This window comes from Anopheles moucheti, chromosome 2 (assembly GCF_943734755.1).
Source record: "Anopheles moucheti chromosome 2, idAnoMoucSN_F20_07, whole genome shotgun sequence".
In the NCBI taxonomy this organism is placed as follows: domain Eukaryota; kingdom Metazoa; phylum Arthropoda; class Insecta; order Diptera; family Culicidae; genus Anopheles; species Anopheles moucheti.
The window spans coordinates 82,112,587-82,137,266 of NC_069140.1; the positions used below are offsets into that span (position 1 = coordinate 82,112,587).

General features: G+C 40.2%; 3 protein-coding genes across 3 annotated transcripts; all 3 read left to right on the forward strand.

Moving 5' to 3' along the window:
- The first annotated feature begins 1,000 nt into the window (after positions 1-1,000).
- On the forward strand, positions 1,001-1,622 carry LOC128299459 (titin-like). Its single transcript, XM_053035437.1, has 2 exons — positions 1,001-1,006; positions 1,071-1,622. Exons 1-2 carry the CDS (start codon positions 1,001-1,003, stop codon positions 1,620-1,622), a joined length of 558 nt encoding a protein of 185 aa, XP_052891397.1.
- A 1,809-nt stretch (positions 1,623-3,431) lies between these two features.
- LOC128299467 (titin-like) lies at positions 3,432-4,053 on the forward strand. The gene is made up of 2 exons (XM_053035449.1): positions 3,432-3,437; positions 3,502-4,053. Exons 1-2 carry the CDS (start codon positions 3,432-3,434, stop codon positions 4,051-4,053), a joined length of 558 nt encoding a protein of 185 aa, XP_052891409.1.
- A 1,500-nt stretch (positions 4,054-5,553) lies between these two features.
- Positions 5,554-8,507, forward strand: LOC128299475 (titin-like). Its single transcript, XM_053035460.1, has 4 exons — positions 5,554-5,559; positions 5,624-6,170; positions 6,330-6,397; positions 7,956-8,507. The coding sequence occupies exons 1-4, from the start codon at positions 5,554-5,556 to the stop codon at positions 8,505-8,507; spliced, it is 1,173 nt and encodes a 390-aa protein (XP_052891420.1).
- The last annotated feature ends 16,173 nt before the right edge of the window (positions 8,508-24,680 follow it).

The following is a 24,680-nucleotide window of genomic DNA, read 5'->3' on the forward strand; positions in this document are numbered from 1 at the left end:
AATCTCACAGTAATTCACTATGGGTAATTAAAGTCACATTTAGATGATGGTTTGAATCAATAGTCTATAAGACGTATGATCGACTTGTAATAGTAGATGAACTTGAAGCACCGACGAACCGTCGTGACACTTGGAACAAAATGAGCTACAAAAGTCTTCCTTGTATTTCAAATAAACATACGTTGAACACTAGCGCCATCTTTATGAGGAATCGCTTACTATTCTACTTTGACACAGACGCGAAACTGTCAGGCTTTTTGATATCACAGTTAAATGTATGCAACTGTAAGTGGACTGTATGTTGGGATTCCATGTATGCATCTGTTAACAACCGCACAATAACTATTATGATTGTTATTGCTATTTAATTGTACACTTTTTGAGATTGTAAGTTACACTAAGCAAAATAAGGCTAGAAAACCATACGTAACGGTGCTTGCGTTGAAAGACAAAGAGAAAAAAAAGAGTTGAAAAATTCTATAGAATATGTTCATAGATATTACAAAAAATTCTTATTATTGATGAGAGCGAAGATATTTTCTAATAAATCTTGAACACCTCAGAAGCTTGACCGTCGCTCAGAGAATTTAAGAAGTATTTTGTGAATCTACATTTAGACACCTAGAAGGCAAAATTTGATCAGAATGTGTAACTAAATCGTTCTAATGAATTGTTCATTTAATGATTTAGGGCGAACATTTAAGCACTAATCCATTTTTAAAGCAATACCGGCGTTTTAAAATGTAACAGACAACGAATGCACAGGATCAGCCTGAGTTGTACATGAGAGAAATGTTCAGCAATAAAAACAAGATGCAACCAATCTTTTGGGTCACGCTCGATTGCTTTTTTGGAAAAAGAGTTGCTTAAGAAACCCAACCGCCTACAGAGAAGCAACGGCAGGTCAGTGGGGACGATATAAAAAGGTGCCGGAGATAGAAAAGCGCATCATTCAGTTGAGGATCTTCAATCGTGCAGTACATCCAACCGGTAGGCAGACATGAAGGTAAGCATCCACCAGCAATTCAACAAGAGAAGAAGGAATCTGACGAGGTGTTTTACTATTCCAGGCGTTCATTGTGTTCTCTATGGCTCTGGCCCTCGCCAGCGCGGCGGCAGTCGACGATTCGAAGAAGGAAAAGCGAGGACTGTTCGAGCTGGGATCGTCTCAACAGGAATCGTACGAGACTTACGGCTATGACCATCACCAATCTCACGGATACTACGGTAACGACTACTCCGAGAAGGAAGTGAAGCAGGTCATCACGAAGAAGGTCCCAGTGCCTTATCCAGTGGAGGTCGAGAAGCACGTTCCGGTCGAGGTGAAGGTCCCGTACCCAGTGGAGGTTGAAAAGAAGGTTCCAGTGTACGTCGAGAAGAAGGTTCCCGTGTACGTTGAGAAGAAGGTCCCGGTCCACGTTGATCGCCCGTACCCAGTAGAAGTGAAGGTCCCAGTCCATGTCCCAGTCTACAAGAAGGAATACGTCGAGGTCCCGAAGCCATACGCAGTTCATGTCGATAAGCCCTACCCGGTGTACGTGAAGGAGCCAGTGTACGTCGAGAAACCAGTTCAGTTCACTGTTCTTGTGAAGAAGGAGCACAAGAAGCCATTCTTCGGTTGAATGTTAAATATATTGTGAAGGATTTAAACTGATTTTGGTGTATGTTGCTTTAACTATTCAATTGAAATGTCATGTATCTGCATTAATGGTCGTTTTTTATATTGTTATGTAATGATCGACTCTATCCCAATAAGTCCTTGAACACAATACAGTATGTAATATAGTTTGTCCCTTTCTTTTTCCTATTATTTGAGTTCATTTTGAAATTCATATCGCCTTACATAACAATCTGAATTAGCACTTCATAATGCTCTGTTTGGTTGGATACTATATTTAATAAGCATTAAATTTTCTTTCATAAACGATTTGATAACAAGTTGTTTGAAAATTGTAATAATTGTAGTTCTCTAGTGTTTTTCAATCGTAATGCGTGTTGTCTTTAATCGATTGCGTCACTAAAACGTGTAAAAAGAGGTATAGAAAAAGATACCTACTAGTAGAAATGAAACTGGATCGAATGATACCTTACGAATTGTTGATTCTACGGTTTAAATTTTTTGTCTATGAAATAAATTCTGTATAAATGGTAAGCTTTTTACATTTGCCTCGACAATGTTAGATGCTGTAGAGACAACACGTCATGAATTAGTGGCAAGCACGGCATTTCCTCTGCCGGAATAATACAATCAGCAGTTAATTTTAATCTTAGATTTTGAATCTAAGCTCGTAATCTATGAACTAGAGCTTTGAAGAGTTTATTTTTATCACAATGTTCTTATTATTCTACTTCCGATTCTTATATTTAATCGTTTGCCCCAATGGCTATACAATATGCATTTAAAACTAACTTAAAGACTAACCCTAGAACTAACTAGCACTGAAGTAGGATGAGGAGGGATGCGGTAATATTGACCAAGTTACAATCGAAAGGAATAATATTAGAAAGAGAGAGAGATAAACAAACAATAGGCACTAGGCAAAGGATAACGATGTTCTAGAGATCGTATAAACGATGTCCTTGTAAAAGGCTCTCCTTCGATGAGGTTCTTCATACGATTATATAATAAATTTGTAGCAACATTTGTAGTGAATCTGGGCCTCTCTTAAGATCATATGAATTTAACTAAACAAAAATTTAAAACTCATCCACTATTCATTCATCGTGATTTAATCATTAAGAATGGTTTTGCTGTTTTTATATATATTTTGACAACTCTTCAATTTACCTTTGTTGCTGTATATTTAAATATATTTGTATTGTAATGTTCAACCTGTTGGTGCAAGTCAAGGTCTCTTAAAGTTCAAGAAATTTAGTAAATTTTGTTGTTATTTTATTGCATCATTTACGGAATAACATTTAATTAACAATTAAATAAAAAATAATAAATGAATAAATAAATAAATAAACAAATTAAAGTATAAATAAACTAATAAATCAAACAAAATAATAAATGAATAAATAAATACATCACTAAATAATTAAATAATTAAATACACAAAAAATACATAAATAAATAGTAACAACAGTATTGTTAATGCGCAAAATTCCAATCACAAAAGTATGAAAATTGCACAAATTTTAGAAAACATGATAAGTCTTTGGTCGTATGGACTAATCGTGTATAGCCCATTATAGAAAGAAAAAACAGGAAAATAAAAAGACAATAAGCTTCATGCTCGATTGCATTTTTTGTGAGGAGTTGCTTAAGAGGTGCTTCCAAACGAAACAGAAGCAAACAAAGAATAATCAAAGCACATTCGGACGGTGCATCGACACCGACTCGATGATATAAAAAGGTGCCGGTGATAGCAGAGCATCATTCAGTTGAGGATCTTCAATCGTGCAGTACATCCAACCGGTAGGCAGACATGAAGGTAAGCATCCAGTAGCAATTCAACAAGAGAAGAAGGAATCTGACGAGGTGTTTTATCATTCCAGGCGTTCATTGTGTTCTCTATGGCTCTGGCCCTTGCCAGCGCGGCGGCAGTCGACGATTCGAAGAAGGAAAAGCGAGGACTGTTCGAGCTGGGATCGTCTCAACAGGAATCGTACGAGACTTACGGCTATGACCATCACCAATCTCACGGATACTACGGTAACGACTACTCCGAGAAGGAAGTGAAGCAGGTCATCACGAAGAAGGTCCCAGTGCCTTATCCAGTGGAGGTCGAGAAGCACGTTCCGGTCGAGGTGAAGGTCCCGTACCCAGTGGAGGTTGAGAAGAAGGTTCCAGTGTACGTCGAGAAGAAGGTTCCCGTGTACGTTGAGAAGAAGGTCCCGGTCCACGTTGATCGCCCGTACCCAGTAGAAGTGAAGGTCCCAGTCCATGTCCCAGTCTACAAGAAGGAATACGTCGAGGTCCCGAAGCCATACGCAGTTCATGTCGATAAGCCCTACCCGGTGTACGTGAAGGAGCCAGTGTACGTCGAGAAGCAGGTTCCAGTGACGGTGCACATCAAGGAGCACCACAAGAAGCCTTTCTGGGGTTAAACTTATGCTTGCGAGATGTAAAATATTGGTAGAATAAAGATTCTAGACTGATCCTCAAATCGGTATTCGGGTTAATGATTAGTAGCATCTTTGGATGGGTGTTGTTGAAGATCATCTATAGAATATGTTGGATGACTATTTTCGCTGTAAATTTCACAGTAACAGTGATTTTTAATTGAACAGAGTAATATACCAGCTTTATTAGGCTGATGTTTAAAAAAAAACGTTAGAACTGTTGTGGATATTCAGAAAGACAACTACTTATTCGCTAGAATTACTTTACGTTCTTGAACTGTAATCGGACTGTTTTGGACCATCTTAGATCGAGAGACATTCACTGACAATGGTTTGTTTCAACCATTTGAACATTTGAATCAAAGCCGTCACTCCTTCTTAAGTTTTTAACACATCTCAATAGAGATGTGACAGCATGTCTATTATCCTTTTACTCACATATCAGAACATACTTATGAGTAAATCCTTCTTGAGTAAGAAAATTATCCCTAGCTTTGGAGCGAGTTCCGACACATTCATATTACACTTTTACACATTAATATTAATTATTTATAATGAAATACCTTTTCCAGAAACAGCCAATGTTTAGAAGCATATACAAAATGATGTCTAAAAGATTATACAAAATTATGTATTAAGCTTACTGTATAGCTCAATAATTATATGCTTTTTATTATGCGCCTAGTTCCTCTTAGGTCAACTTCGTTATCCTATTGTACATACAAGGTGACTTCTTATTTTAAACCGGTTATTGGTATTTGGATCCCCTCAATGCTTGTATTTTTTTTTTTAATAAATTACGCTCTGAACTAATAATATAATAAAGTAACTAAACACTGAACACTGATTGAGTATTTTGGTGAAAATGAAATCATGTATTAAACTATAAATCCTTAAATTAGATATGCTTAAATATACCAGAGTAAATGAAAACGTTTAAATCTCATTCTTTAACCCATTAATCGTTGGATCTAACATCCTGTGACCAAAAATTTAAAATAGTATTCCCATTATAGCTTAATCAGTATATTTTTGTGGTATTAAACAACGCTTATGTTTAGTAAAATAAAATAGTCATATATTTGAGATAGGATTGAGATCATTCGTACATTCGTATCATCAAACATCTTTAAATTAGACTGATGGAACGTGTTAAAGAATGCAGTAAGCTTAAAATAGAATCAACATCAATACAAATAAATAACATCATAATAATAAATAGCAATGTAAGCAGAGGCAAAAAATGTCTTAAAAATACCCAATGATGAAATGCTAGATGCAATCAACAACTAAAGTCACACTTGGTTGCTCTTCTGACGAGGAATTGCTGCAGGAAGACGTCCTAACGAAAGAGAAGCAAACAAAGCATAATCAAAACGTATTGTTGACACCGTGTCGATGATATAAAAAGGTGCCGGTGATAGAAGAGCGCATCATTCAGTTGAGGATCTTCAATCGTGCAGTACATCCAACCGGTAGGCAGACATGAAGGTAAGCATCCACCAGCAATTCAACAAGAGAAGAAGGAATCTGACGAGGTGTTCTATCATTCCAGGCGTTCATTGTGTTCTCTATGGCTCTGGCCCTTGCCAGCGCGGCGGCAGTCGACGATTCGAAGAAGGAAAAGCGAGGACTGTTCGAGCTGGGATCGTCTCAACAGGAATCGTACGAGACTTACGGCTATGACCATCAGCAATCCCACGGATACTACGGTAACGACTACTCCGAGAAGGAAGTGAAGCAGGTCATCACGAAGAAGGTCCCGGTACCTTATCCAGTGGAGGTCGAGAAGCACGTTCCGGTCGAGGTGAAGGTCCCGTACCCAGTGGAGGTTGAGAAGAAGGTTCCAGTGTACGTCGAGAAGAAGGTTCCCGTGTACGTTGAGAAGAAGGTCCCAGTCCATGTGGATCGTCCCTACCCAGTGGAAGTAAAGGTCCCAGTCCATGTCCCAGTCTACCAGAAGGAATACGTCGAGGTCCCGAAGCCATACGCAGTTCATGTCGATAAGCCCTACCCGGTGTACGTGAAGGAGCCAGTGTACGTCGAGAAACCAGTTCAGTTCACTGTTCTTGTGAAGAAGGAGCACAAGAAGCCATTCTTCGGTTGAATGTTAAATATATTGTTATAAATTGAATGTTATATGTGGTTCATTATTGATTATTATTGCCTCGTTCTATATGGTATTCTGATGCATGCTGCAAAACCCTTTTTATAACGTACAGCTATTCAGCATGAATTCCTTTTTTGTATTTTATTTCAAGACAAGTCACAGACAGCTTGCATGCAGATAAGACTTGACATCATTGTTGAGGTTTTTAGGATGAACCTGGTATGTGAGGTTATGTTAAACTATTTTCCATGTAAGTCAAAATGTTGAAGGTTGCACCAAACATGCTCCTGGTGAAAGATACACAAGCCGGCAAGCATGAAATAAACTAAGCAAACATGAGCTCCGCTTATTGCTATCTAAAATGGATCACTACCGTCCCACAGGTTACCATGGTGAAGTACATGAATTGCGTCAGAAAGTGTCTATTAAATTCAAGTGTTCAACCCTGTGTCAATGTCTTAACGATGTCTAGTGACAAGCAAAGCCTTTAACGATCATGCTTTGGATTTTTTTTAAATCAAATGTTTTATGTTCTACCTATGTAATACTTTAATAAACTGAATATTTTAACTGCAAGTTGCGCTATTTAAAATAAATATTACACAGCGTGGTTGCGTATAACGTCATAAATGGAATGATAGTTTTATCTCCTTTTTACCGTCAAACTAAATCCTCAAGAGGTCTTGAACTGTCATTTCTGGCTTTCTTTCTGATTGAATAGTCTGTTTTTCATACGTGGGTAAGGCCCGGATCGGATTTGACATTGGTGTTTCCTGAAGACCGGCGTTCTGTTATCTGTATGAAATTGACAGAATTTCAATATCAGAATATTGTATATTATCTCAAATTTAATACTGATGGTAAAAATCGATCAACAAACTTTCAAACTTGTCAAGTCAAGTGAAAAATAATGACATCCTACATGATGCCTATGTGTGAGATGTGCGATTGAAGTTGAAGCATAACTTTCAATATGTAATTTTTAGGTCGACCTTGAATGTAACAGCATATGATTCGTTGTCTATTCGGTTTACAAAACGGTTACACGGTTAGCGCTGCACCGGGTGGTGTAAATGAGTTCAACTTTGCTGACATCACCTTCCAAGCGGCTTGAAAGCGGAAGTTAAAAGTACCTCAAGGCCCACCACGCATGCCAAGAAAGTTTTCCACCGACATAAATGCATTCGTTGAATCGTACTATTAGGTAACGTTTAATGTCAACGCATCAGCGACCTCAAAGAGCAGACCCAATATCGGTCAATACCCTCCTACCGTGGGGCCGTATGAATTGGGTTCGGTCGGATGCGTTTTTCGTCAAGATGCGACCATCACAGCGCAGCACGATGGGTGCGATAAACTTTTCCTTTCTCGTTAATTTTCTCTGTTCGGTGGAAATAAAACAAACGAAAATATAAAATCGACCCACTCCCCTTTATTAGGAACGCCAAATACGGTGCACGACCGCGGTAGCGACTAATTGCGCAAAGGTGTAAACGTGTGGTAACTGATTTGGGCTTTATGAGCGGGTGCTTCTTATTGGCGATCACCAGCAACAGATGACGAAGAAGACGTGCTTAACGGTAAGGCCGAGAGGTTAGTATAAAAGATGGCCACTGTTGAAGAAAGCAGTATCATTCGGTTGTGATCGTTCACTGGTTCAGCACGTAGACGGTAGACACCAAATATCGGTAGGCAGACATGAAGGTAAGCAGTGGATTTAATGTATACTAGTGACTGGTCATCAGGATCTTTTACTTAAAAATTATTCTCCTTGCAGGTGTTCATTGTGTTTTCTATGGCCCTGGCCCTTGCCAGCGCGGTGATCGGCGAAAGTCCGAAGAAGGAAAAGAGGGGACTGTATGAGCTGGAATCGTCTCAACAGGAATCGTACGAGACTTACGGCTATGACCATCAGCAATCTCACGGATACTACGGTAACGACTACTCCGAGAAGGAAGTGAAGCAGGTCATCACGAAGAAGGTCCCAGTGCCTTATCCAGTGGAGGTCAAGAAGCACGTTCCAGTCGAGGTGAAAGTCCCGTACCCAGTGGAGGTTGAGAAGAAGGTTCCAGTGTACGTCGAGAAGAAGGTTCCGGTGTACGTTGAGAAGAAGGTCCCAGTCCACGTTGACCGCCCTTACCCAGTGGAAGTGAAGGTCCCAGTGCATGTCCCAGTCTACCAGAAGGAATACGTCGAGGTCCCGAAACCATACACAGTTCATGTCGATAAGCCCTACCCGGTCTACGTGAAGGAGCCAGTGTACGTCGAGAAGCCAGTCCCATTCACGGTTCTTGTGAAGAAGGAGCACAAGAAGCCTTTCTGGGGCTAACTTTGTAAGTCGCGACGAATGATGTTGGATTGTGCAATATAAAGGTTAATCGAAAATTAATTAGATTGTGTTCATTGTTTTATGTGGCGAGATGATTCTAGTGAGATTATTGATAAGAGTTAGTACATCTCCCGGTAAGCTTTAGTACATCTACTAACCTACTAATCATGGTCTGTATTCAAAACATCTGATACATTTTGCCACGTTTGACACTGTCGACCTCGTTTTGGTTTTTTGTTTTCGGACGTTGTTAATTTTATTTCATTTAGTTTAATAATTTGTCAAATTTCCCATCGCCTGAGATGCCTTGGCTTTCATAAAAAAACTATTCTGCAAATCATATTCCAAATCACATAGAGCTATTGTTGTTAGTTTAGGTTTTTACAGACATTAGAGCCTTAGCGGCTTTGTCTCTTAGTCTGAGATAGCCATGTGTCTGATCTGGACATCTTGCATCGCCATGCATTTTGATATTTGGTCATTATAGTTCATTAGTCCCGAACCTTGGTCTTGGTCTTTCCTTGGTATTTCGTAAAAATATACGACACGTCCTGTTTGCGTTCAGCTCCCACCTGGACTGTGATGCTCATATGCGACATATCATTTTAACATGAATACTCCAAATTACACTTAACTAGTTCTTAAGAATTCTTAACTAGAACTAGTTCTAGAAACAATTCTGCAATTACAAACCCGAAATATCCGGTGAAGTCCAATGATCAAGTAAAAGATGGTATCCAGCTCTCTTGGCTGGTAAGATTTGAACTGACGATTGTTGACTATGATTTAATCGAGCCTTTGATTCAAAAGATGTTTTCCTGAAGTTTATGGCAATATTACGTATTTTGCCTATTAGCATTTGATGGCATCTTGGCCATTGGCCAAAATTCTGCGTCTCCAGACTCTAGGTTGTTTGGCTTGATAAAATTTGCTCTATACAAACAGAGAAGTAAACAATAGAGCAAAAAAAAACAACAACAAATGCTCATGAAAGAGTAGTATCTGATGGTAATATTATGAAGAATTGCAACGAATCAAGTAGGAAAACAGCTTCTTAAATAACTATATAATATAAGCTTCTGTAAAACATGGTATTCTTTACTATTCTGTGGGTTCAATGGTCATTTCTGGTCTTCCTTGATTTGTTCACTGCGTTCACTTGAGACTTGAAAGCTTTGGGGCGGCCCAGTGACACATGATGGGGGAACTTTATCATGGAAACGTGGAAACCAACTAAAATGTGTAAAGCGATTACAGGCGCGAAAGCTCCAATGTTGTTGTGTCTAGTTGCACACAACAAAGATCGAAGTTTTCATCAACCCAAACAACGGTTACTATGGTAATGATGTGCGTTCCGTTACGCAAATTAGTATTTGAGAGGAGTTCCAGTTGGACGGTGGACATAATTAATGAGTTCATTTAAATTTGGTTCCAAATTTTATAGCTTCCCAACAATATTTGGACATTTCGGTAATGGTTCTCTTTAAAAAAAAACCATTATTCAATGTTGTTGGGTTGCTAAACGACAAGATCCGTTTTGCACTAAAGTGCATGTGCGATCTGTGGTAGACGTGGGCTGTGGGGTTGTGTGAGTATTTATTTCTACCGATTTTATATAGTACACATATATTCCGGCCGGCCTAATTCCGCAGTAGCGCATCTGCCATGTTAGTGGGTTCTGAGCCCGATTATGATCCTTCGTTCAGCCGCTTCCCGAACCTCTTCGCTAAAAAAGTACAACCGGCAAAGGATTATGGTGCAAGCTTTACCCATTTGCTTTTCTGACGAGGTAAAGCAAATTGAAAATAACTGCTCGGTGCCGAAAATGGGTTTGCCGTGTCGGGAGCGAAATGGGAATGTGCAGACTGTGCAGTGTTCCGGTTTCGTCTAATGAGCTGGCCGCCGCAGCACCGGGCATGCCGGAGCGTACGTGATGGATGGTGCACTTCGTAGCTGGTAGCTGTCACTGCAGCCAGCCGCAACCCGTCCGCAGCCACCGTCCGACACCGGCCCCGATGTGACTTAGTAGTAGCATGTTGGCTGTCAACGGAGTAGCCCGTATGTGAGCTGGGGATGAAATTATTCATAACCAACAAGGCTGGCAGTGGTTCGCCCGTTCTTTTCGGTGGGAAAGTTTTGAGCTTTTCTTGTCTCGTGCTTTTTTGGGGCACTGTTTGTTTTCAGCTTTGCTCCGAAAGTTTGTGATTTGTTCGGTGTTTGTGTGTGTGTGCTTGAGAAGAGATGGAAGATGCTTGTAATTTACCGAGTGGCATAAAGAGCGTGATCTGTGACATTTGAAAGTCGTTAGATGTCAGTTTATTAATCATGCAGTATGAGCATAGCTTGATTGATGTGCGAAGGCATGCTACAAGAAGCGATTTTTTTAAATAAATCAAATTAATCATCAATAACAATTAGGGTAGACAAGCATTAATAATAATTATTTCACATTTCGAAATAAATATTGTAAATTCGTTCACGCAAAGAACTTTCACCAATTCTTGTAATAACAGGGGCTTTCTCATTGATTTTTTGGGAAGAGATTTTTTCCAATAAAACGGAGGTTCATTTTGCTATAATATTGGCTATAATTTATTGATCTCCTTCGATAAACCTTCCTTTATATTAGGCAATTCCTGTCCCGGGTGGAAAAAGGGTAACAATTGTGGAGATGACAACCATTTCGACACAAACGGGTGTACGCAGCAAATGTCCAAAACGATCCGGAAACGGGTGTCCAAAATTATTCAAAACGCTGTCGGTGTCGCTGTGGCAGTGGCAAAGGAATGCAGAAAGCCGGAACGGAATATTGATGGTTATTGATGTGTCAGGAATTATTATGATTATCTATCATGAATATGTATTCGAATCCGGATGGGGGGAAATCGCCTTCAGCCAACACGTCCTGATTCCGGCTGCTTTATTTCTCACCACCTCGTGGGAAGGTGACAAAGAGACTCCAGAAGAAGGGAAGTGTATGGGGTATGATACACCGCCTGTTGGGCAATGGAGGAGAGATAAAGAGCGTGGGGGAAAGACAAAAGAAAAGCACCAATAAAGGCACTGAACGATTCCATTTACCGGAACAGGAAGGACACCAGCTCGGTTTCATGTTTTTACCGAGCTTGTGCTCGTCGTTTCGTTCCCGCTCGCATTGCCCGAGTTGGTCCCACGTCGCACGTTTGATATTATTTAAATCCCTCGCGTCCGCTGGAGAGCGTTTATTTAGTTTCTTTTTTTTTGCCTTGCCACGATCCGGATGTGAAATTTGGGCAAGTTTCCAACTTAAAGATGAAGATAAAACACAAAACTGCGCGAAAAGATGGCCGCGAAAAGCCGTGCGACAACGAAAAGAAAAGAAAACCTTCCCAGATGTCAATGATGGAGTTTTTTTTCTGCGGGTGGAATATTTCGGTTGTTTTCCTAATGCTTCTTCGGTATTGTACATTTTGCCGCGATTATGGAGATCCGATATCGATTCCGTGGAATCCAATTTCTCGACACACTTATAAGGCGACTCGGAGGATATTGCCACAACATGACGAACACCACGGCGGAGCGACAGCGACGGCTGGAGGTACGTTTTGTGACCATTTTTGTGGCATTTAGGTGGCAAAATCACACACGTGGAGGAGCTCTCATAGCTGTGCGTATTGATGGAAACTTGAGCACTGAAAGAACTGAACCTGTTTGGGGCAATCGTCGGGAAATTTATGCAACCACTCCGGAGTCCCGACTGGGACATGAATTGCTTTTCAATGATAAGTAAGGTATGCCATGGAGAGTAGTGATAGACTATTAAGTCTTACAAAAACATAATATTCCATCCACAAACAATTATGTTTTACTGTAAGTAAAGTTGAATTTATAGTTGGCCATTACCGAACACAAAACATAAGAAATAGGACAGAACGAATAGAATAACAATAATAGAAATAAAGCAAAAGTATAGAATCGAGTAAGGAACCTAACAAAAACCACCCTAAAGAACGTTCAAATAAACGACTCTGCTGAATACAGATGACAAAAAGTCAGAGAACCTTTCATAACATGCCAGTTGGGGTAAAATAATGAAAATATGTGAAATCCAACATTGGAAAAGTGAAAAAGATAACTAAAATAAGTACGAGAAAATAACTAATCAAAAAAGAACACAAATAAACAAAAGCAAAGCAAGAAAAAAACTAAAGCAACAAATGAAATAGATTTTATTTTAATGTAGCTATTTATAATAGTTTAAGTCATACATTTTAGGAAAAAAATATATAAAAACAGGAAAAGTCATCGAAAAAACATCCAAATAAGTGAAATAAAACAAATAAAATAAAGAATAAAAGTAAATAAAGAAAAAAAAGATTAAATGACAGTACAGTGAATTAATATAATTTTAAGTTATAAAGAAACTAAAGAAAATGATGTCTAAAACTAAACTTTGAACAATCGTACCGACTAACAGAAACTTAGAAAAATGTTTTACAAAAACGATGTTAAAACAAATGTTTAGAGTTATAAGTACGATGGAACCTGGTATCATAGAAGTTAAAAACTATCAACCAACAGAAACAAGTATAGTAGACGTTGAAAAGCTAATGCATCGACAATGACAAGTGTCTAAACATTGGCAAAAGACAAGAAAGAAGAGAACAAAAAACAGCACAAATTGCTCGTCTAGACAAGCACAATTACAATAAGATCTGCTATGGCGTGAGCCAAATGAAGTAGTGCGCATTCTTTGGCGATATTGTTTTAATATGAAAATCCATAAAATTTAATTTCCTTGGGGACTTTTTATCGCATCATTCTTCCACACTGGCCACATTCGGGCCGTTTCGCATCCTCGTGCAGCGGTGGATCGTGGACGGTTCGTTAGCTTCATCCATCGCTTAGGCCGAAGTGAAATAGCTTGGGGCCTGGAGGGGATGAAATGCTGCCCGTATTGCAAGCGTTTAGTACGGACTGAGAGATGGTCGGGAAATCGGAGGGATGGAAAATGCTTGCAACTGTGTGGAACTGTGGCGGAACGTAACGAGCAATCTGTGCCAATAATGTGCCCGTTGTTTTGTGATGAAACTGGAACTCGACGAATCTCGGGAGGATTTCGTGTCCTGTCCCATCCACCCCGCTTGTTCCCAGAACCAACTGTCCGTTTATCCATCTGTCGTACGTTCCAAAGCCTGAGGGAACACCGGAGACACGAGCCCGTGCCCGGGAGAGAAGTGTTTTTTCCACTTCACATAAATACATTTGTCTCGTCAGTGCCTTTTTCTGTTGGGGGGCCGATAGTCGTTTGGTAGGGCTGGGAAGCGGAAACGAAGGGGAAATATAAACCTGATTTTGAAGCCTGGTATCCCTGGACACCACGAGGTGCGTATGGTGGGGGGCCGTTTGGCCGGGAAGCTAAGATACGTATTATTGTTAAATCAATTTTCCGACCAGACGAGCTCATATGCAGCTTAAATAAATCACTTTGTCCACCGACGAGTTTTGGGTGGTTGGAGTTTAGCAGGACTCTAACCGCTCCCAAAGTTTCCATCGAGACAGCAGTGTGAAAATTAGCTTAAAATAACGCCAAAGCGATAAGCCTGCGAACCAGTGAGGTAAAACCTTGATAAAGTACGTTTACTCTCTACCGCTCGCGATGATGCTTGAAGTGCATTTATTCTTGAAGAAATTCTTGCAACATATAAAAACGGCTAGCTGTGTACTACCGGCGAAAGGGAAAAAAGCTCAACCAACGCAATAACATTAGAGTGAAGAAAAATGTTTGCGGTTAAGAGTTAGAACAAAATATCTCATGTCGTTTGTCATTCCTTGCAGGAGTGGGAAACCGTGAGGGCACCATCGACTGTAGGTTTCCGTTTACTACACAACTGCATCCGCGAAATAGTGCAGTGCACAGATGAAGAAGGCAGCGCACCAACTACTTCCGTTCTCCCATTTGTTTGCTGCTCTATTGCGCATTCGGATATCGGTAGGTTTGGGCGTATCCGAAGCCTTAAATGGGGCAGTCGAACTCGAAGCGTCGCCAGACCGCGAAACCGCGCGCGACCGCGGTGATCGTTTGGAAAAGTGGAATGTTTCTCTAGCGGAATTCGTTTGTAACGGGGGGAAGAAATGAACATTCGCCAAAGAACGTTGTAATCGATGTTCGCTTTTGTGTAGTGTATGTAAGTCAGCTCTGTTTGTGGTTTGGTTTACGAGTGGGAGTTAAAACAAGAAAACAGAAACGGTGTCCATCACCGGATGAAATGGACGAGTTGGTCCTTCCTTGGGTTGAGCTAGTGTGAAGGTTTATTGCTGTAGAAGAATGTATGGTTGCGGGCAATACATTTCATGTTTATTTGCTTTTTAAATTTTATTTCGTGTTGTTTGGTTGCTTGGTGCAGGCCATTGCTAGACATTAAAGACCTAATAGTTGTTTGGATGGAATATTGAAGTTGTCCTTCAAGTATGCTTAGTATATAATAAGTACGAAAAAATAGAATTTTGGTTCTTCAGATATTTGGAGAAGAAGAATATATCCCGAGTTCTGAAGATGGCCGATTGAAAGTAATGTCTTAGAACCTGGTTTTGAGTAATTTCTAGAAAGGCTACAAAATGTTATGCCATTAGAATTTAGATTTCGTACTCCCGGGATATAATGGGTTAAACATCCTCGATCTTGGATGAGCTAGTAAAGGTCTGTAGTTTTAGAAAAGTGTATAGTATGCTAGTAGGAGCTAGAGCTCATAATACACAATATCCAGCTGGTCCCCCATAACAAAAGGATTATCTTCTCGGTATGAATTTATGGCTTGCCTATGGCTTAGTAGGATTGCAACAATTCTTTTCTTTCTATATTGGCACAACAGCCTCAGGAGGACTGCCATTTCTGTCTTTCTTTGACTTTATAGTCCTCAGTCCTGCGTACGGAGGATAGGTCTGGATGGGATTTTGGACCGCTCCTGTCGTGTGAAGACCGTTGTGAAATATTACAATAATTTCCTAAACATAAATGAATGTCTTTGTTTTTACAGGATGTCGCTTTGGTTGGTGATGATTCTTCATTGGTAATATTTTAAATAACTAAGCTCAAAAATTGTTGACGTTTCTGGTCGGTCACGTATCAACAGCTACTGTAATGATCACACTGAACATTCGTTGCAAAAAGGATGTTGACAGCCAATTACTTTAGACAGTTGAGATCTTTACATACCACTACAGAATATCATAGGCATAGGCATGTAATATATTTACATAGGCACTACAGAAAATCACATTGTTTACACTTTTACGAGATGACAGATACTGTCAAAAAAATCTACCACAACAAACACTTCAAACTGACAGCAATGACAGCTGAAACAATCGTGCACTAAACCTACCAGCGACATCTGTTATCAAATTTACACAAACTTTTTTATATTCCTGAATGGCATGAAAAATGGCAACCATCGTTCATAACCTGCAAAGGTACCATGGGGGTCTTCCAAAGTGGCAAGCGTACCGGCGCTTCGCGTCTAAAATTTTCCAGACGCTCTTGTGATTGATGAGTGTTTGCTTAACAGGCTCCGAGTTCACCGCAGTGTTGAAGTATAGCTTTTGGAAAATCTTGGTGATTGCCCACACTTAACACCAACGCTTTAGCTCGTGCCATTTGCTTATCTTTGTGGTGTGTGATTGTGTTATACTCACGTTTTATTTTATTCCTCTTAATTCAAATAAAGATGATTGAGAAAAAAGGTCGGTTTATATCCCAAATTGAGGGGGCGATTACTGTGCATTGCAGCACACGAACACCGCACGATATGATCTCGAATACTCGAGAGTGATATTCAAATTGATAATGAAACCTTTCACCTTCATGCCGGTCGCCATCGTTCAGCAGTGCTGTGAACATTTGTCTTTCAGCCAACCGTCAGCCCTTATCACTTCGTCCTGTCTTAATTTTTCATTACTTCATTCAAATGTGGTATTATTTATTCCCGGCCCTGGAGACTCTTCCAGACTTTCTGCTTTATTGTGCGCTTGTCCGGCAGCTTCACAGCTCTGCGCAATTTAGCACTTGCAGTTTTTCACTTGCATCTCGCAACCGGCAACCACCGTTCGTAACAATGACGACGCTGATACCCGTTGCTGATGATAATGGAGGTGTCGATGACGCTCCATTGACGCAGTGCCTGAGCGAGATCTCTTTTTGTTGGCGTGCTGGAGTGCTCTATTGTAGCTTACTTTCTTTCTTGCCCGTCTATTTATCTCTGTAGCTGCTGGGTCGATGAAGAATGCGCTTTCTCCGCACATCTCCGGTGGCCGCCGAGTGTTGCAGAACCTTTCAAAATCTTCCCTTAATGCTTCTTTTATACGCCGGCTCTAGAACAAAGGCACGGCGAAGTACGTTGCCCCGTGCCGGTGGCGTTTGTGCCGCGGCATTTATCGTTGATTATTACTCCGAAATGAAGAGCGATGAGCCTGGGAAGGTTGTAAGGTGAGTTCATGAATTAATGTTTTGCAGTTTGTCATGGTGCCATGGCCCGTCTGGCAGCGTAACTTCACCTTTGTAAAATAAACAATCATTTATCGCTCTTATCGCAACTGCTTAGAATTACCCTTACAGCTAGACAGAATGTTGCTGCAGTCTAGCGCAAAAAGAAGGCAAGTTTTTTATTTTTCTCTGTTTAAAATGATGCTTTTCGAGATTGAAAAGCTACCCATCCGCGAGCTGTTCATTAAAACGGAACTAATAAAGCCTCATCTGATCCATTTTCAGGCAAAGCCCATTCATTATGTCGTTTTACCCATCCGCTGTCGGGCGGCAAAACCATTACGAAATCATAGCCAATTTTCGCCACATCACATGATTTGTTTTTCCTCATTTAGCTCCATTTCCGCTATAGTTTAATCACAGAGCTTTTCTCTCTCTCTCTGCGTATATATTTTTTTAAATTTCGTTTGTATACGAAGCTCAGTAAAATATTGCAGCCTCATCAGTGAGTGGTAAAAATCAAAATAAAATATATCACCGACAGCAGCACGCCACAGACGTCAAGAAGCAAGGGATGCAGGTGTACAATGGAGTTGAAGCGGTAAAAACATGGGACCAATGGGTGTAAGCTACACGAAACGAGTACACTGCCGGACATTTGCCGCGCATTATCGGTCGTAGTGTGGGGGTTCAGGTTTTTTTGTTTATTTTTTTATTTTCTGCCTTTTTGTTCGTCCATTTTCATTTCGTTCACCTTCACCGAAACCGTCCCGAATGTGTACACATTAACCAGCGCTCGTACAGCACAGCATTGGCATCATCTGCCGATACATTAATCATTGAATAAATTAAATAATGATAAAACATTCATAAAACGCCTTCCGAAGCGATCGAAGCAGACCGGGAGGAATTGCCGTTTGTTCACATCCGCACAGTTTGTAAACTTTGACAGGTGGGAACGGTGGTGGTGCCATCGGCAGTGGGCTGGTAGAGTTTTTCACCGGTTAACATGTGTGTTTTTCATGTTTTCGGTAAACTTGCCTGTGGTGGTCATGGTGCAGAAGGTAAATGTACCCGGGAGAAGCGAAGAGGGTTTGAACAATGATGGGAAATAATTAAAAAAGGGAATAATAAACCGGTTTCGGTCATGTGCGAGTACAGATGTCTTACTTCGTTACACGGTGTTGGTATTTGTAAAGTAGAAATTAAACTATTAAAAAATATGTTTATATTATTTAACAACAGATGGCGCTGTGATGTGATGAGTGAACAATCTGAACAAGAGTTGCCACGGTTACTACTGAGAGGTGTTATCCTCTAGCAGACAGAGAGAGGGAGAGATTGTCACCTGTCATCAGTGAAGGATCGAGCCGGTTCGTTGCAGGGGGTGAGTTACTAATTGTTACTAAGGCAACTTAGAGCGTATTAGCTGTTTTCGTTTGGATCGAGCGTTCAAAAACATTAAATATAAAAAAACACATAGAAACGTAGCACCAATCAATTATAGAAAATCTTAAAATTTGATCTCAAGGCATTAATGTAACGCCGGAAGAAGAAAAAACTCAATTTTTCCCCTGTTTGTGATACTTTTGACTTTTCTTGATCCACCGATATGCCTATGTGTCACGTCAGCGTGCATGTTTTTTTTTTGTCTTGTTCAGTTTTGGCTTTCCACACGTGGCCTTTTACGGGCTTCCGATCACTCCCCATAAAATTAGACGAGAGAAATCGTTTAGTACTGTGAAGCTCGTGGCGTCCCTCCCCAATTGCTTCAGTGGTTCGTAATTAATTCAATGTCGGATCCGATTCGCTCGACCGGTGCATTTATATATTTACATTTTGCTGTGATTTTAACGGGCCGGTTTGATGCGTGCAGTGACTTTCGGTTGTGTTTGTGCAATCTTGAAGGTGTGTTTGATGTTTTATTTCCCCACTTTGGTTTAGAGCGTTGACCGACCTGACCAACGACGAAATGAATTTTCTCTGCAGAGTCGAAGTAGTTGGTGCAGTGATAGGTAGGAACCATTCAGTACAAGTGGGTTTTCAATGTCTTCTCGTCGTTGGGAAAATTGGACATTATTTCTGTCTACATCCAAAAGCTCTTCAGGGGATTCGAAGAAGTTCTTTGATGTGCTCCGGTAGAAGCATTCCGATATTATTGTCTTCAATTCGCAATTCTGAGCTCACATCAAATTGCACATCAAGCTTATTGGTTCATTGCTTGAACTTAATGCCCCACATCAAGGTTTTCTTCGTCAAATTGCATCACAGATAAAAAAAAACTCAACGAAAATTATCTATTAGGGGTTTTCTCTTGGAATCGCTTGGAATCTCTTGAACAGAAGTAGTTTTGAGTATAATGTTTGCAATGTTCTTTGATCGTTGCCAGATTTTCGAATATGGGAATAAAATGGCGTCACTTTAAAAGCAATGTCGCGATTAGATTTTTTGTAAACACGTGGAAAATTGCCTCAACATCAGGTGCATGACGAAGTCTAATAGTCTTCTCGTGAATTCAGGATTACTGTTTTACATCGCGAAGCATAAATTTGATGCTCTGGACAAAGTAGAGTAGCAAAAGCTTTCAAAGTTTGCTTAAAAATACATGATTTGGAAAGATCGTTCAAGTACTCAATCAATCATTTGCACTATTCATTTTTTCTGGAGTGAAACTTATTGGAACTAAGACCCATTGGAAAATACTGGGGTATTATGAAGCAAGCACTACAGGAATATCTCAAAAATATAAAATCTTTAAAAGAGAAGAGGAAAAAAAATAATTTAAGTACAGGTTAAACTGCATCCAAATGTACAGAATCTAATGAGAGGCTTGAAGCGTAAGGAGAGAAGGAACGGTTTTGGTATTGAATTTGAATGAAACCAATTTACCAAAAGCTTACTAATGGCTTATATTTTATTGTCTGAAGGTTTGGAAAAGTTCCGTCAGCTATGCAATTTTCCACAGCAATTTTTTCCGCGATGCAATTTCTTGAGAACCACCCTGTAAGATGACCATTCACTAGTACAATAACGATTGGTTCTTTGATCACATTTAGCTCATTGAAAGGAGTATTCTTCAAGAGAGGGTTGGCTGTGTAGTGATAGTTGTTATAATGTTTGGATTCGAACACCCATCGGAAATTGTTCTTTTGGACTATCAATGTGAATTGGAAAAGGTACGTGAAAGCATTTTTCTTGTAGTCATCGGTAAGTACCATTTTTTTCGGAACGGAACGGAACCAGGTTCTTTTCTTAAAGAGGCGGAACGACCTTGGTAGGTTCCTTGTACTTCCTTTCACGGAAAAATTGAAATAATCCTATGTAATATGATTTTTACATAATCACTACCATCATTAAACATATTAAACTGTCGTTCAGTAGTACTAGTAAATTTCATTAACTGTTTTTGGTTTACAAAAAGTTTAAAATGTAATTTGTTACTATCGATAATAATTTTTTTAATCAAAAATTCTGAAAATTTTATGAAATTTAAATAAATAAACTGAAGAAGTGATAAAATGAATGGTACGTCAAGTTCGAGTAATCTTTCAAAAACATTTCAAAAAATGACGTATGTTAAACGATACGAACCGATCTTAACTGCACCGTGGTTTTGTTTTATAAACGATATTTGTTAAAGTTTTTTAACCGATAATCTTTTATGTCGTTCAGTAGATATCTTTCCAGTTGTATAGATAATCCGTTTCATACTGAATCTAGGCCTTTAGTCCTACACAACAATATCGTGGCACATGGGCAGCCATCATTGATGAGAATGGAGTCCATCATAATATTAGATTCTCTAAAGTAAGTGTAACAATTTTATAAAAGCTTATTGAACAAACGTGGACTTACATTTATTTCTTTGATCGTTGCTTACCTTTCACTACAGCTTTGCGCAAGAACGACAAAGGTAAACATTTACCAAAATGCATAGGAGCAAAAAACCTACTTTGTGACTTTTTTATGCACTTAGGTTCTCTCGTTCCACAGAAGGAACGAAATGAACATAGTAGGTTCGGAATGAAATTCTCATCACTACTCTCGTTTGGCCGCGAGAAACGCGAAATGCCAATAGCGATGAAAAACAAAAGCTCAAACTTCAAATGTAATTTTCGAACAGTGATTTTAAAATTCATCTCACGGATTAAGCACAAAACAGGTACAAACAACAACAGACAACAAACTCAAACTCGATCCGGCTATTTTTCCCTGCCGGTAGTGGGTGGCACATTTTATCTTCCTACAATTTTTGCGAAAAACATATCACCCGGTACCGGCAGGGTAATTAAAAATAAATAATGAATGAAAAATTGAGCCACAAAAAGAAACGCGAAACGGGAAGCGAGAAAACGGCGATACGTTTCCCACCGGAGGGGCAGGGGAAGAGGGGGAGAGGGCTATGGGAAAAGGAAAAGTGCAAGTACAGCCCGGTGCAAGCACAAATCATACCACACTCGGCTCGGTTCGCACCGAAAAACACTTGAGCCGCTTCCCAACACACCAACACAGGGATGGGTACGGGCTACGCATTTTCAAGCAAAAATGGAAGTTTAATTACTGACCGATCCTGCAAAAAAAAAAAAAACTGGACACACATATCCCGACTCACCAGTGGCCGTGTTTGCTTGCGCAAAAGGTTTTGTTTGCACCCGTATTTATGTACGTATGTTGCACTCCCACCGTGTGCGGGGTGGTCCCTTTCGTATTTTTTTTTGTTTTGGTGTTGGTTGTTTGTTTGGACCGGTGCACTACGTACAGGAAAAATCTTTACTTCCTAACAAAAAAAAAAACAACAACGAATAATTGAAAAGCTTGCTGTGGTACAGTGCAAACACACGAAAAAGCATAACATACGATGCGGAGCGGTGGTCCTCTCTTCAAAACAGCATAAATCATTTCGAGCCCAAAGATGAGCCAAATGAGCCTTTTCGAACCCCATTCGGTACCACAGGTGTACTTTTTACCCTGTGTATATGTTTGCAGCATGTTTGGGGGGGACAGCTCTCGAAAATTTCTGTCCAAACCCATGTGGTTCGAGCCAAAAAGTTCAAAGATTACATTGGGTTGGTGAGCGAACAGCTGGAGCAACTGAGGTGGAAGGAAATGTAGAGAGATGTTTTACAGCTACTTACAACAGCATTAGAGTATTATTTCGTATCTTCCCGAACGAGCACAGAGAGTGGGGTTTCCGAAATACTTCCATTTAAAGTTGAGAAATGCATAGACATGACGCTATCTGCAGCGAAAGCTAGCTGGATACGGATGCACGAAAGCGGACGAAGTAAAATGGTGTCAATTTTCGATTATGGAATGGTACACCATCCATTCCAATCCGTCCGTCCCCTATCTAGACGAGATGTATTAGTCTGTCCCACAGCAACACCCTTTTCCACCACCGACCTTATCCGGTTGGCCATCGATAGTAGTCGATAATGGAAATCCAATCAGCTGAAGCACCCCGGATGCAATCGAGCAGCAGCAACCGGTACGATGTAGTTCGTATTTTGCGGAAGCCAAATCATCCGACCCACTCATCGGCCCCACAAAACGGCCCCACCCGCGGAAAGCGCTCACGTGCGGAGTAGAGGGGAGGCAATAGATGAACACTTTATGACAAGAAAGATCTTTTTGGCAAACAAAGTTGCATGAATTAAATAACAGCCGAGCAGCGCACCGAGCACGAGCGTGCGAATTATGTACCGGTACCGAATCCGGGGCCAGTGTCCGTGTTGTAGATCATCAAGTGCTCATCCTAAATGGAAATGAGAAACCCGAATTGAATCGCGATAACTGAAAGGGTTTTTCGAGCGGCACACTAAAAGTATATTGTAGCGGGTTGATTCTTCATTCCCCATCCACGGTGGCAACTAATCCTCATCAAATCCCCATCGCTTTCACGAGCTCGACAGCAACGAGGCCTACCCGGTGGTGCACGACTCGAACGAAATCTCTTCCTAAATGTGGTAGAGCTTTTCTACGGTACGAGCTAAGCCGACCTGTACTTTGGATGCCCTTTTGTCGAATGTTGTCTTTTCTTTCCCAGCGCAGGAAAAAAGGTCACATTTTTTCCAAGAACCAAGACACGAGATGAAATCGAAACTGCTTGGTCGAATGCGCTTACCGAGCGAGTTTTGGTGATTGCGATCCGGATTTTAAAGCACCTCTAATCACGTTGCCCGTATCGACCCGTGGGAGGCGGGGGGGGAGGTGGCTGGCCGTGGCCTGGGAAAAGTTTTCCATCGGTTCATCATCGGTGTACGGTGAATCTGCGTGGGCACCAAACAGGTTCGGGTTGATTTCCCGAGCGGTTTCGGGGCGGCGTAATTTTCCCGCCACGGTTCGTGTTGGGATTTTTCGAGCGTTACACTACGCGTGATAGGGAATGGATTGACGATCTAATCAGCGTTATGCTTATTAACGCCCATTTCCCGTGAAGCACCATTTCTCGTGGGAAAGCGCTATAACTATACGCTACACGTACTATTTATAGCCGAAAACGTACTTTTGGGAGATAATTGTCGTCCCATTATTGGGTACTAGCGGGCTGTAGACTGTGGAAAATGAATCTAAAAGCGCGAATGCATACTTTTAGGCGCTTTCAACCCAAAATAGAGTGAATCACTAGAAAGGGGTTAATAAATATCGCTCTGCTTTTGGGTACATATTAACGATTGGAGTTTAATTTAATGGTTCTGTACAACACTCACGTCCTAAAGCAATTAATTGACAACATGAAAATTTGATCTTCAAGCATTAAACCCATATTGGCAAGTACGCTCGTTTCCGCTAAAGTTTTTGTGCCTGTTTCGTTATCGAAAATTTCTGTAAAAAATACGTAGAAGTGTTTTATGCTGCCGGTTTGCTTACTGTTAAAGTTTACACAGGGAAATGTAAATTTGAGAGGAGGAAATCAATTACTTCACGGTGCAGAACGATCCGCTATGTGCTATTTATTATTTTAGAATGCGATTATTTTTGAAGGAAATGTTTTACGTTTTGCATACCTCACGGCGCTTTACTGCGTAGGGTTGCTATCGATCCTGTTGTAGACCTTTTCAGAATCTTCTCGCACAGAATGTATCGCTTGTACTAGTGTTGTGCTTACTGCATCTTTCGCGAAGAGTCGAATTCAGGAGTCGACTCAAAAAACAAATAATGCTAATATCGTAGCTAAAATCAATAATATTTATCGGTTTTGCTTTTAAATTTCTTCCAAGTTCCAAAGTTAAGATTTAAATTATTAAACTTAACGATAACTTTAATTACCGCAGACGTTGGCAACGCAAAGTGGCATGTAGAACTAAGAGCGTTGTTCGCAAAAAGCTTAATTGCTGTTACTTATTCCATATAAAAAACGAATAAAAATAATCTTAAAATCCAGTATTTCCAGGATCCAGGATCTTGAGGATTAATGAAGCTTTAGAATAGAGATTTAGATTCTTTCATTGTATTCAACGATCCATTCAGCCTCATGAGCCAACCCAACGCTAGCTTGTACAATGAAACATAAAACATGGTATGCGTTTTGCATACCTTAGGGCGTTTTATACACAGGTCTACTTTAATTTTGCAGCAGTGCCTTTAGGATCATTTACACGATCAGAAAATCAGCAAAAAATGAAATAGTGAAACACAATAAAAACAACAACACTAAACTATTTAAATTAACATCATTATTTATTGGCTTTAAAAAGCAAAAAATCGAAACA